The 14,330-nt window shown below is 47.4% G+C and overlaps 1 protein-coding gene across 1 annotated transcript in view; it reads left to right on the top strand.

Moving 5' to 3' along the window:
* Positions 1-14,330, top strand: part of CDH22 (cadherin 22) — an 83,055-nt gene that overhangs the window by 12,425 nt on the left and 56,300 nt on the right. Inside the window, exon 2 of the mRNA XM_052651116.1 lies at positions 349-643. Coding sequence (XP_052507076.1) covers positions 349-643 — 295 coding nt within the window. The remainder of the gene's footprint in view (positions 1-348; positions 644-14,330) is intronic.

Raw genomic sequence — 14,330 nt, 5'->3', positions numbered from 1 at the left:
CTGTGACTTCTTTGTAAGGGTGATAGGGAGCCATAGAAGGTTGCATGATGGGGGAGGACCTGTTCAGATCTGCCTCTGAGGCTGATATCTCTGGCCACAGAGGGGAAGGTGGATTACAAGAGCAGGGCTGGAGCTGGAAGAGCCATGGAGGGCTAGTGAAACATGCCAGACAGTGAGGCTTGGGACTGGGATCACATTTGGTTTCCCCAGCCTCAGTGTCTTCACTGAAGAATGCGTAAGAAGAGATGTGCTTAGGAACAGGCCCTCAGTGGGACTTGCTGGGGGAGTGGGGCACCAACGGGAGCTCCCACCCTGGCCTCCATTCTGCCTTCCTCCCTGCCTCCCCAGATCCACTCGGACTCAGACGAGGGTGACGGGGCCATCAAGTACACCATCTCGGGCGAGGGCGCTGGGACCATCTTCCTGATTGATGAGCTGACAGGCGACATCCACGCCATGGAACGCCTAGACCGGGAACAGAAGACCTTCTACACGCTGCGGGCTCAAGCTCGGGACCGTGCCACCAACCGCCTGCTGGAGCCCGAGTCGGAGTTCATCATCAAGGTGCAGGACATCAACGACAGCGAGCCCCGCTTCCTGCATGGCCCCTACATTGGCAGCGTGGCCGAGCTCTCACCCACAGGTGGGCAGTAGGCTCTGGGGGGTGGGGTGAGTCAGTAAGAGGGGAAGGGGAGCAGCCGGGTTGAGAAAGGGAGCATGCTGGCGGGAGGGGAGTCAGGATACAGCTGTGAGCCCAGGTGCCCAGGCACAGTCCTGGACAATCACTTAGCCCAGGTGAGACAATCATTTAGTTTGGTTAGAAACTGGAGTCATGGGCTGAGGAGCAAGCCGGCCACTACCACCTTCCCCACCAGAGAAAATGGTGAGTGCAAAGGCTGGTGGGAGAATAGGGAATGGGGGGCTGTGAATGTGGGTGTGGGTTCATGTTCATACACACACACACACACACACACACACTGGTGTGCTGGTGTTGTCTGCTGTGCATACTGTATTCTCACGCGTGTGCAGATATGCACAGCCTTTAAGACCCGTGCGTGCATTTGACAGGTCATGTGTCTGCTGAGTGAATTCATTCATTCATTTAACAAGTATGCATAGGCCCTGGGGACACAGCAAGGAGAAGGCAGACCAGCCTCTCTGCTTCTATGGAAGGGCGATTCTGGTCAAGGAAGACAGGCAGGAAGCAAGTTAACAAACCAATCCTGGGGCTGGGAAGAAGACACTGAAGCAGAGAGTCAAAAGAAGTGAGAGCCTGCACCCAGGGAACAGCATTCCAGGCAGTGGGAACAGTATAAGCAAAGGTCCCAAGGCTGAATTCCCTCTGAGGGGAAGCAGAGAGGAGACCAGATCGGGCAGCCATGTGATCATAGTCAAGGTTTTGCCTTTTATGCTCAGCAAACTGGGAAGTTAGTGGAGGGGCTTGTTCAGAAGTGTGACATGATATGACTTAATTTGAACAGGATCCTGTGGCTGTTCCATGAAGATTAGATGGAGAGGTGGGGGAAAGGCAGAAACAGAGAGCTTGTTGACAAGGATATTGCAATTACCTAGGCAGGAAATGATGGTAGCTTGGAACAAGGTGGTACCAGTAAGGTGGTACTGAAAAGAGGTCGGCTTCTAGATATATTTTGAAAGTAGAGCTGAAAGCATTTGCTAATGGATTGGATGTGGGGTGTGAGAGAAAGAAAATTCAAGGATGACTACTGAGATTTTGACCTAGGCAATTAAATAGATGGAATCTCCATTTACTGAGATGGGAGAAACTGTGGGAGGAACAGATTTGTGGGGATGGAAGGAAATCATGAGTTTGGTTAGATGAACTAAGTTGAAAGTATTTATTAGAAAGCCAAGGAGAGATCTTGAAAAAGGCAGTTCAGTATCCAGTTTCAGCTGCAAGGTCTAAGCTAGAGAGATGAATTTGGAGGTTGTCCATGGCAGAAACCCAGGGAGTACTTAGAAATCAGTTTTGCAAGTGGGGAAACTGAGGCTCAGAAGAGCCGTGATGGGTCCCAGGTTACATTGCAAGTCAGAGGTAGCTTATGAAGCCTCTGATTTCCCAAGTCCGGCAGCCCTTACTCCTGGACTCAAACTCTGGCCGAAAGAGATGTAGCCCTGTCTCTCTTCACCCAAAACTGAACTGCACGTTTCCACATGGAAAAGCCAGAGAGATAGCGAGAGATGAAGCTAGAGGAGGAAACGACTCATGCAAAGGACTTGAGGGAACCAGGTAGCCTGGGAAAAGCTTAAGCAAGGGAGTAAGTGGGCAGACTTGCATTTTGGAAGCCTCCCTCTGCCTTGGGGTAGAGAGTGGAAGGGAATGAGGGAGCTATAGCCCCATATCCCCCATGCTGGCTTGCCCATCACCACTCCACTCTCACTTTGACTCTGAGAGGTGGCAGGACTGATGTCAGCATCCCCATTGAACAGATGGAAACACCAAGGCTCAGAGAGAGGAGATGATGTGACCCAGGGTCACATAGTAAGTCAACGACCAAGCAAGTCGTTGTGCTGGGCTCCCGGGCTTTTGAAGTGGCAAGGTTCTTGTGTCACTCATGGGGAAAGTGACCAAGAAAAGGGCAAGGACTCATTCAAGGTCACCCAGAGAGTGGGAGGCTGAGCCAGCCCCCAGCTTGATGAGCCCAGCCACAAGGAACCCCCGCCCCACCCCCGTCTCCCAGTCCACTGACTCTGACATTCCTCTCAGGAAAAAGTGGGGATTTAACTTGGACAAGCTGGGGGAACCCAGGAGGGGAGAGGAGGAAACAGAAATTAAATTAGTTTATTTCATTTGAGCAACTTTTTGAAGGAAAAGCAAATCCGACACTTGGGTGCTTACGGAGACTTCAGGCAGCTTTGAAAATCAGTCACAATTACTGAGCCTCCTGATCTGGGCTGAGGGGGGCGGGGCCGACAAGCAGCACCGGGGTCTGGGCGGCCTCGGAGATCAGAGGGAGCGGGGACACAGCTTGGGACATGAAAGGCAGCAGCGCTCACAAATTAAACCACTCACAGCTTAAAAGGGAAAGGAAGTGTGCCAGGGGCCTCCAATGAGCCACGCTTCTGAGGAGGGGCACGCCAGCCACGCTGAGCCTAACGCTGCAAAGCGGGTCCCCGCATCTGAAGGTCAGGAAGCCTGGCGCCTCGCGCGTGACCTCGGGAAAGTCCCTGCTCGTCTCTGGGCCCCAGGTTCCCCTCTGAACACAGAGCGGGCTCATTCATGCCCAGACGTTTATTGAGTGCCTACTCTGTGCCAGAGACTGTTTCAGGCATCGGAGATTCTTAGGAAGCCTACATTTAGGGCAGGGAGAGAGATAGGAAAGAAAGAAAAAAGTCAAGATATAAATACACCCCGTGGTGTAAATGTGAGGACCAAGGGAATTGGGGCTTATATCGGGGGAGTGCTATTTTAGACAGAGGGGTCAGGAGAGACCTTTCTATTTTTGTATTTATTCATTTATTTGGCTGCATCTTTGCTGTATCACACGGACATTGTGTTGCGGCACAAGGATTCTTTAGCTGTGACTTAGTTGCTCCAATGCGTGTGGAATCTTAGTTCCCCTACCAGGGATTCAATCACATCCTCTGCATTGCAAGGCGGATTCTTAACCACCAGGGAAGTAGGGACATACCGGCCTTCCTTTTTTATAAGAGAACATTTGAACAAGGTTTGAAGGAAACAAGGGAATGGACCAAGGAGCTATGTGAAACTCAGTTCTCGGTTCAGTTGCTCAGTCGTGTCCGACTCTTTGCGGACCCATGGACTGCAGCACACCAGGCCTCCCTGTCCATCACCAACTCCCAGAGCTTGCTCAAACTCATGTCCATTGAGTCGGTGATGCCATCCAACCATCTCATCCTCTGTCCTTCCCCTTCTCCTCCTGCCTTCAATCTTTCCCAGCATCAGGGTCTTTTCCAGTGAATCAGTTCTTCGAATCAGGTAGCCAGAGTATTGGAGTTTCAGCTTCAGCATCAGTCTTTCCAATGAATATTCAGGACTGATTTCCTTTAGGATGGACTGGTTGGATCTCCTTACAGTCCAAGGGACGCTCAAGAGTCTTCTCCAGCTTCACAGTTCAAAAGCATCAGTTCTTCGGTGCTCAGCTTTCTTTATAGTCCAACTCTCACATCCATACCTGACTACTGAAAAAACCATACCTGTGACTAGACAGACCTTTGTTGGCAAAGTAATGTCTTTGCTTTTTAATATGCTATCTAGTTTGGTCCTAGATTTTCTTCCAAGGAGCAAGTGTCTTTTAATTTCATGGCTGCAGTCACCATCTGCAGTGATTTTGGAGCCCCCCAGAATAAAGTCTCTCACTGTTTCCACTGTTTCCCCATCTATTTGGCATAAAGTGATAGGACCAGATGCTGTGATCTTAGTTTTCTGAATGTTGAGTTTTAAGCCAACTTTTTCACTCTCTTCTTTCACTTCCATCAAGAAGCTCTTTAGTTCTTCGCTTTCTGCCATAAGGGTGGTGTCATCTGCATATCTGATGTTATTGATATTTCTCCCAGCAATCTTGATTCCAGCTTGTGCTTCATCCAGCCCAGCATTTCTCTTGATGTACTCTGTATATAAGTTTAATAAGCAGGATGACAATATACAGCCTTGACGTACTTCTTTCCTGATTTGGAACTAGTCTATTGTTCCATGTCCAATTCTAACTGTTGCTTCTTGACTTCCTACTTTTGCATTCCAGTCCCCTATAATGAAAAGAACATCTTTTTTGGGTGTTGTAGGTCTTCATAGAACCGTTTAACTTCAGCTTCTTCAGCATTACTGGTCGGGGCATAGACTTGGATTACTGTGATACTTAATGGTTTGCCTTGAAAACGAACAGAGATAATTCTGTCATTTTTGAGACTGCATCCAAGTGCTGTATTTCAGACTCTTGTGTTGACTATGATGGCTACTCCATTTCTTCTAAGGGATTCTTGCCCACAGTAGTAGATATAATGGTCATCTGAGTTAAATTCACCCATTCCAGTCCATTTTAGTTCGCTGATTCCTAAAATGTCGATGTTGCCATCTCCTGTTTGACCACTTCCAATTTGTCTTGAATCATGGACCTAACATTCCAGGTTCCTATGCAATATTGCTCTTTACAGCATCGGACTTTATTTCCATCACCAGTCACATCCACAGCTGGGTACTGTTTTTGCTTTGGCTCCATTTCTTCATTCTTTCTGGAGTTATTTCTCCACTGATCTCCAGTAGCATATTGGGCACCTACTGACCTGAGAGTTCATCTTTCAGTGTCCTATCTTTTTGCCTTTTCCTACTGTTCATGGGGTTCTCAAGGCAAGAATACTGAAGTGGTTTGCCATTCCCTTCTCCAGTGGACCACGTTTTGTCAAAACTCACCTCCTTGACCCGTCTGTCTTGGGTGGCTGTGGCATGGCTCATAGTTTCACTGAGTTAGACAAGGCTAAGGTCCTTGTGACCAGATTGGTTAGTTTTCTGTGATTGTGGTTTTCATTCTGTCTGCCCTCTGATGGATAAGGATAAGCTTATGTGGAAGCTTCCTGATGGGAGAGACTGACTGAGGGGGAAGCTGGGTCTTGTTCTGATGGGTGGGACCATGCTCACTAAAGCTTTAATCCAACTTTCTGTTGATGGGCAGGGCTGTGTTCCCTCCCTGTTGTTTGGCCTGAGGCCAAACCATGATGGAGGTAATGAAGATAATGGTGACCTCCTTCAGAAGGTCCCATGCACACACTGCTGCACTCAGTGCCCCTGATCCTGCAGCAGGCCACCACCGACCCACGCCTCCGCTGGAGACTTGTGGTCACTCACAGGCAAGTCTGGGTCAGTCTCTTGTGGGGTCACTGCTCCTTTCTCCTGGGTCCTGCTGCACACAAGGTTTTGTTTGTGCCCTCTAAGAGTATGCTTCCCAGTCCAGTGTAAGTTCTGGCAGCTCTATGGTGGGTTAATGACGACCTCCTCCGAGAGGGCTTATGCCATACCCAGGTCTGCTGCACCCAAAGCCCCTGCCCCTGCGGCAGGCCACTGCTGACCTGTATCTCTGCAGGAGACACTCAAACACAGTTCTGGCTCAGTCTCTGTGGGGTCTCTGGGTCCTGGTATGCACAAAGTTTGTTTGAGCCCTCCGAGTGTCTCTGGCGGATATGGGGTTTGATTCTAAATGTGATTTTGCCCCTCCTACCGTCTTGCTGGGGCTTCTCTTTTGCTGTTGGACGTGGGGTATCTTTTTTTTTTGGTGGGATCCAACATTCTCCTGTCGATGGTTGTTCAGCAGCGACTTGTAATTTTGGAATTCTCACAGAAGAAGATGAGCACATGTCCTTCTACTCCACCATCTTGGTGAGGTTCATGTGAAACAGTGGTTTTCAAAGTTTATTGTACATCCAAGTTACTTGGAGGACTTGTTAAAGCACGGAAGGCTCCCCTCTACCCCCAAGGTTTCTGATTCAGTGTTAGTTGCTCAGTCGTGTCCCACTCTTTGCAATTCCCATGGACTGTAGCTCGCCAGGCTTCTCTGTCCATGGGATTCTCTAGGCAAGAATCCTGGAGTGGGTTGCCATTCCCTACTCCAGGGGACCTTCCCAACCCAGGGTTGGAACCTGGGTCTCCTGCATGGCAGGCAGAGTCTTTACCATCTGAGCCACTAGGGAAGCCCAGCACATCTGGGCTGTTAGAAATGTTGGCATTTTTAACAGAGATGCTGTCAAAGCTGATGCTGATGCTGCTGGTTCCGGGGACACTTGAAGAACCAACTAAGCCTGCACCACAACTAAAGAATTCTTGCACTGCAACAAAAGATCCACAAAAACTAAGCTAGAGAAAGAATGTTCCAGGAAGAGGAAACAGTGAATGCGAAGGTCCTGAGGCATAATGTGTTTTATCATGTTTGAGGAATAGCAAGGAAGTTGGTGTGGCTGAAAAGAGGAGTAAAGGAAGGGGAGAGGGTCCAAGGAGGTCAGAAGAGATACCAGAAGCTTGAGCACATAGGACTTTTGTAGCTGCTGAAAGCTTTGTGGTTGTGCTTTGAGTAAGACGGGGCGGGGGGTGGGGAGAGGAGTTCTATGATCCAGCACAGATTTTTAAAAGATGATTTGTTGGCTGAATCTAAGCTATAAGGGTTAAAGGTGAAAGTAGGGGGATCAGGGGACAGGAGGTAATGGTGATTTGGATTCTGGATGTATGTTGAATGCAGACCAACAGGGTTTGTGAGAGATTGGATGAGGGGAGTGAGAGAGAGAAGACAAGGATGAGGCTGAAGTTTTTGACCTGAGCAAGTGGATGGATGGAACTGCTATTGCTGAGCTGGGAAATGCTCCAGGAAGAGCAAATTTGCAGCACAAAATTAAGAGTTCCTTATTGGACATGTTTAGATTGAGATGTCTACTAGAAATCCAAGTGGAGTTGTCAAGGGGACAGTTAGATCTCTAAGTCAGGAGGTCAAAAGCAAAATGAGGGCTAGCGTTACCACTTTGGAAGTCATCTGCAAAGTGAGAATTTAAAGCTTGAGTCTGGGTGAAATCAACAAAGGAGTGAGTTTTGGTATGGAAGAGTTAGACTAGATAATCTCCTGATGTTGGGGGTCCCAGATCCCTTATGTAGGCTGGCAGAACCTGACCAGTGGACAGCAAGGGAATTTCACAGGGCTCCCATGCCCAGTTCAACCCCACCTACTTATTAATGCCAACTATGTGTAAGACAAAATCCTTGGGACTATTGAAGATACAGAAATGAGAAGTTCAATCCAGCACACATCTATTACCCACTACTTTATTCTGGGTACTGCTGGGGTTGTAAGGATAAGTAATTGAATTAAATCTGCAAATGTTTATTAGCACCCATTATATACAAGGCCTTCAGTGTACTTGGGTCTGTAGGGGTTGCAAAGATGAGTCACCCAACTAAGCAAACATTTATTAGTGCTTTATATATATGTGTGTGTGTGTGTGTGTGTGTGTGTGTGTGTGTGTGTATATCCCGAATGGGATAGAAAAAATAAGCAGTTGCTTTAATTCAGTAAATACATAATAGTTCCTACTACGTATGTGGTCCTTCACTAGGTATGTGAGGATGCAAAGATAAGCAAGATACTGCCATTCAAAGTGTTAGCAGATCAGTTTCATCTCTGGTGCCAACTCTGATCAACTGGTCGTAGGGCTGTGTTGAGAAGGTGTCTGAGGTCTCATTCAGGCTTAGCAGAAAAGAATGCCACAATCGATTAGTGATGTCTGCTGGGAGCAAAGGAAGGCGACTATGGAGGCACATATGCCATAGGATTGGCATTGCTGGACCATGAGATTGGGGCTCAACAGACTGTGGAAACGGATAGGGGCCCTGCCACAGCCGCTTTCCCTTGTATTGCAATCCCTCTGTGAGCAGCATCTTTAATAGATGGAAAAAGACTCTTTTGTAGTACAGTCTGCACTTCTTGGGACATCCACTAAATAATAGCTATCAGCCAACACTGTTTTCACAAAGCTATTTCCCTTTATTCTCACAGTCCTGGGGAATAAGCAGGGCAGGTATTACTGTCCTCATTTTACCAATGAGGAGATAAATGCAGAGAGAGATAAAGTAACTTACCTGAGGTTCCATAGTAAGAGCTGGAGCCAGAACCGGCTCCAAATCCTGGATCCAGAACCTAAGCTACTTGTCTCAGTAGGCATGAGAAACAGTCACAGCCATCTCTTTAGTGTGCACAGGACTTTAGAGCTTACAAAGCACTTTCACACCCCTAATCTCATTTCATCCTCCCAGGAACTCTCTTGGGTTAAGTGTAGATACCCTCATTTTACAGCTGAGGAAACTGAGGCCCAAGAGGGGAGGGAGAAATAAAATCGGGAGAACATACTATCTGATTGCCAGGGCCCGTGCTTGAGAGGACGGTGGCAGAGAAGAGAGGAGGAAGGCAGGGGGCAGTGTGCTCCCCAGAGGTCCTGTTTGGGGAGGGCAGGGCAGGCTGGGACCCTCTGACTGTTCCACCTGCTGCTGGAGAGAGTGTGGCTCAACAGCCCTCAGGCCCAAGCCAGGAATCAATTGCTGGCCTCTGCAGAGACACATTCTAAAGATGTTTTTAATTAAAGTCCAGGAAGATCTATATGTGCAATATCTCCTTGCCTAGCAACGGCACTGGCTCTCACCACCCAGGATGGGGAGAAAAGGGGCAGGAGGTTTCTGGTGGAGAGAGGTGGCAGAGAGGAGCACAGGCCCTGGCTTCACTTCGTTCTCTGTCTTTTCCATCAACAAACCCCTCAGCAAACACAAGCAGCCCCTCTCTGCCAGGCCCGGTGCCCACGCATCAGTGAGCACAAAGGTGGCAAATGTGGCACCCTACCCTCAAGGGCCTAGCACATAGTAGGTGCTCTGGATATCTTGGGCAACTGAATAGAACTGAATACGCCAAAAATGTTTGCTTTCTGCAACTGGCCGAGGGATGCTACAGCAGAAACTTGGAATGTTGCTGCCCCGAATAAACGAGGTGACCAGACTACTCCACGAAGGGACCCATTTAAATGGGGAGAGGATGGAAGAGTCAATGGGACTCAATTTGGAACAAAAGAAGAATCCCCTTTCTCAGGGGGATAGATGAGATACACACACACACACACACACACACACACTCAAGTGTTGCCTGCCTGGGTGAGTCCATGGCAACCTCTTTCTGTCCCCGTCTCTGTCTCTCTCTCTGGATATATATGTATGTATATCTCCCTCCTTGACCATCATCTCTCTTTCTCTATTCTAATTTCTCCCTATGTATCTGGGTACCTCTGTTTTTGTCACTTTCTCTCTGTCCATCTGTCTGCATCTCTGTCTCTTGTTTCTCGGCCTCTGACCCACTTTCTTACCCCATCTCTGTATGCCGCCTTCTCTGTCCCTTGTCTCTTGACCTGCTTCCTCCCCCCCTCCTTTCTTCTGACCCCCCTTTCCATGCAGCCACTTTCCTACATCTCCTGTGTATCATTCATCTATATTAGGCTGCCCTGATTGGGCAGCCGGAAGTGGAGTTGAGGCCAGTGCAGTGAGCCGGCATTGTAAGTGACGAGCAAAGAGGGAGTTGATAGGGGTGGCGGGCGGTGGTAAGAGGGGGAGTGTGAGAAGGGACTTGTTTCCTGTGTAATCTGAATGTTCCCAGGGACTCGACAAGTGGTTTTTAATTTTTAATAGAAAGCATTCCATGCAGTTCTAGCAGCAGCAGGGGGTGGGACTCATTTTTCATAAATGTTTGAGAAGCTAAATGTAAGCCAAGGGTTTCCCCGGGCCCAGCAGGGTAGCAGAGGGAGGTAGGGAAGAAACAGGATGATAATAATTACAAATATCTTCATAATAATGACACTTGGTCACCTCGGTTGCGGACTCTGTTCTTTTCCAAAGCGTTTCATCTCTTTCATCTCATCAAGGGGTCTCCCTCACCCAGGATACAGGAAGCATAAAGTGTTATCTCCATTTTACAGAAGGGGAACTCAGGCCCAGTCAGGTTGGGTAGTTGTCCCATAGCCACACAGAGAGCCAAGGACAGGGCTGGAATAAGAACTTGTCTTCAACCCCTGACCTCCACTCCACATGGCACCACTTTTTCCCTGAGCAGCTTGGGGTTCTGGGGCCCATGTTTGGGCCTCAGTTGGATTTCATAAACAGCAATGGTTAAAGGGAGGAGAGAAAGTGTTCTGACTTGGGAGCCAGAGCATAGATTCTAGTTCTGGACCCATGATAAACCATGTCAGAGCCACCCAGATAAACTAGAAATGAAGAGTGTGCAAGCCCCTTCCCTCCTGATACTGGTGCCCAGGAGTCTCCCACTCAGGGGCAAAGACACAGCCCCAGAGATCTTCTGACCATATAGAGAGAAGAGAAAGGAATAAACTCTTATTGAGCACTTACTAAATGCTTGGCTTTACCAGCCTCTTAAATCCATCATCTCTAATCCCCATAACATCTCTGAGAGGCAGAGTGTGACCCTCTAACTTATCAGTGAGGAAAAAGGTCAAGCAAGGGAAAGACGTGATTGAGGGCACAGAGTGAGGAAGTGATGGGATTTGAACCCAGGACTTTCTGATGCCGAAGTCCCATGTCTCCATGAAGCTGCGAGGGGCATCTCTTTGTAGGAGTGTCCAACTTCTCATGCTGATTTGGTGGCTTGTGTCATACTTGCTGCTTCCTTTCGCGTGTCAGTCTCAGTGCAGGCACAGCGAGTTCAGGAGGGTGACATGCTGGCTACGGAGATGTGGCTTGGAGTCCTTTCCTACCACTTACTAGGACTTCACCTGGGGAAACGCACTGAGTCTCTCTGTGACTCTGTTTCCCCATCAGTTCAATCTGGGGTTGCATGTAGGGCATCAGTCTGGAATGCACTTTAGAATCACTGTTGGAGCTTTTAAAATACCCTTGCCTGTGCTCCACCCCCAAGGGAGTGCTATTAAATTAATCTAGGTTGGGGCTCAACATCAGTTTTATTTTAAAACTCCTAAGAGATTCTAATGTACAGCCAGGTTGAGAACCACGGGTTTCTGTGCCCCCCAAGGAGCAGCCTTTCCATATCCAACATTCTACACGGAGCCCTGGAGTTCTGAGATCCTGTTTACGCAGGAATCCTTTGGGCAATCCTTCCTACAGTTCAGTTCAGTTCAGTTCAGTCGCTCAGTCGTGTCCGACTCTTTGCAACCCCATGAATCGCAGCACACCAGGCCTTCCTGTCCGTCACCATCTCCCGGAATTCACTCAGACTCACGTCCATCGAGTCCGTGATGCCATCCAGTCATCTCATCCTCTGTCGTCCCCTTCTCCTCCTGCCTCCAATCCCTCCCAGCATCAGAGTCTTTTCCAATGAGTCAACTCTTCACATGAGGTGGCCAAAATACTGGAGCTTCAGCTTTAGCATCATTCCTTCCAAAGAAATCCCAGGGTTGATCTCCTTCAGAATGGACTGGTTGGATCTCCCTGCAGTCCAAGGGACTCTCAAGAGTCTTCTCCAACACCACAGTTCAAAAGCATCAATTCTTTGGCCCTCAGCCTTCTTCACAGTCCAACTCTCACATCCATACATGACCACAGGAAAAACCATAGCCTTGACTAGACAGACCTTTGTTGGCAAAGTAATGTCTCTGCTTTTGAATATACTATCTAGGTTGGTCATAACTTTTCTTCCAAGGAGTAAGCATCTTTTAATTTCATGGCTGCAGTCACCATCTGCAGTGATTTTGGAGCCCCCAAAAATAAAGTCTGACACTGTTTCCACTGTTTCTCCATCTATTTCCCATGAAGTGATGGGACCAGATGCCATGATCTTCGTTTTCTGAATGTTGAGCTTTAAGCCAACTTTTTCGCTCTCCTCTTTCACTTTCATCAAGAGGCTTTTTAGCTCCTCTTCACTTTCTGCCATAAGGGTGGTGTCATCTGCATATCTGAGGTGATTGATATTTCTCCCAGCAATCTTGATTCCAGCTTGTGTTTCTTCCAGTCCAGCGTTTCTCATGATGTACTCTGCATAGAAGTTATATAAGCAGGGTGACAATATACAGCCTTGACATACTCCTTTTCCTATTTGGAACCAGTCTGTTGTTCCATGTCCGGTTCTAACTGTTGCTTCCTGAAACCTGCATATAGGTTTCTCAAGAGGCAGGTTCGGTGGTCTGGTATTCCCATCTCTTTCAGAATTTTCCACAGTTTCTTGTGATCCACACATTCAAAGGCTTTGGCATAGTCAATAAAGCAGAAATAGATGTTTTTCTGGAACTCTCTTGCTTTTTCCATGATCCAGCGGATGTTGGCAATTTGATCTCTGGTTCCTCTGCCTTTTCTAAAACCAGCTTGAACATCAGAGAGTTCACGGTTCACATATTGCTGAAGCCTGGCTTGGAGAATTTTGAGCATTACTTTACTAGCAGGTGAGATGAGTGCAATTGTGCTGTAGTTTGAGCATTCTTTTGCATTGCCTTTCTTTGGAATTGGAATGAAGACTAACCTTTTCCAGTCCTGTGGCCACTGCTGAGTTTTCCAAAATTGCTGGCATATTGAGTGCAGCACTTTCACAGCATCATCTTTCAGGATTTGAAATAGCTCAACTGGAATTCCATCACCTCCACTAGCTTTGTTCATAGTGATGCTTTCTAAGGCCCACTTGACCTCACATTCCAAGATGTCTGGCTCTAGATTAGTGATCACATCATCATGATTATCTGGGTCATGAAGATCTTTTTTGTACAGTTCTTCCATGTATTCTTGCCACCTCTTCTTAATATCTTCTGCTTCTGTTAGGTCCCTACCATTTCTGTCCTTTATCGAGCCCATCTTTGCATGAAATGTTCCCTTGGTATCTCTAATTTTCTTAAAGAGATCTCTGGTCTTTCCCATTCTGTTGTTTTCCTCTATTTCTTTGCATTGATCGCTGAAGAAGGCTTTCTTATCTCTTCCTGCTATTCTTTGGAACTCTGCATTCAGATGCTTATATCAGTCTGGAATTAGGCCCTTAACCTCATTTAGCAGAAGGGCTGGGGCCAGCACCATGGACAGCGAATGGCTCAATCTAGCCAATCCCAGCCCTGCTTCTGAAAGTCTGGGCTTGAACTAAATGCCAGGGAGGGAGAATCCTGAATCCAGTTCCTTGCTCTCCTCCTGCTCTTTCTTTCTCGCCTTTCTTTGACTCTTCTCTCACTTGCCTATCTACTTCTACTCCTATTGATCCCCACCCTACTACCTTATAAGGCAAGATACATGTGTGTTTTGACATCAGATTGACCTGGGTTTGAAACTTGCCTCTCCTATTTCCCTGCCAGATGAATTTAGCCAGGCACTGTCTCAGCTGTTGAACAAGGAAATCTATTTGAGTTCTCACAATGGTCCTGAGTACCCCCATTTCACAGATGATGAAGTTGAGACGAAAGGGGTTCTTTGTTAAACTGCACTCAGCCTCCATTTCCTTACCTGCAAAGTAGAAATCTTAATAGAGCTTACTTCAAGACTCTATTATGTGAATTCCATGAGAGACTATGCATAAAGGGCTTATTATAACATGTAGTACAAGGTAGTTATTTAATAAACCTAATCTATCATTATCATTGAAGACATTTATGTAATCATGGGTTTCATTATTATTCATTATTAATTTACATTGTCACCCTTTGCTGTGCATAACAGTTTCCTCATCTGTAAAATGGAAATGGTGCAGGAGTATACTGAAGTTGGCTTGTATCAGCTCATGAGAGCCAAATATTGATTTTCAGGAGTTTCATAAGCCACTTGATATCACATTGGTAGTTTGAAATGGGCCATGGTAAGAGTATTTACACCGTAGAAATCAGCAAACGCTGCAAAGCAGGGCATTTATGCC

This window comes from Budorcas taxicolor, chromosome 13 (genome assembly GCF_023091745.1).
Source record: "Budorcas taxicolor isolate Tak-1 chromosome 13, Takin1.1, whole genome shotgun sequence".
In the NCBI taxonomy this organism is placed as follows: Eukaryota; Metazoa; Chordata; class Mammalia; order Artiodactyla; family Bovidae; genus Budorcas; species Budorcas taxicolor.
Note: the sequence above shows the minus strand (reverse complement) of the source record. Positions and strands in the feature narration are given on the sequence as shown.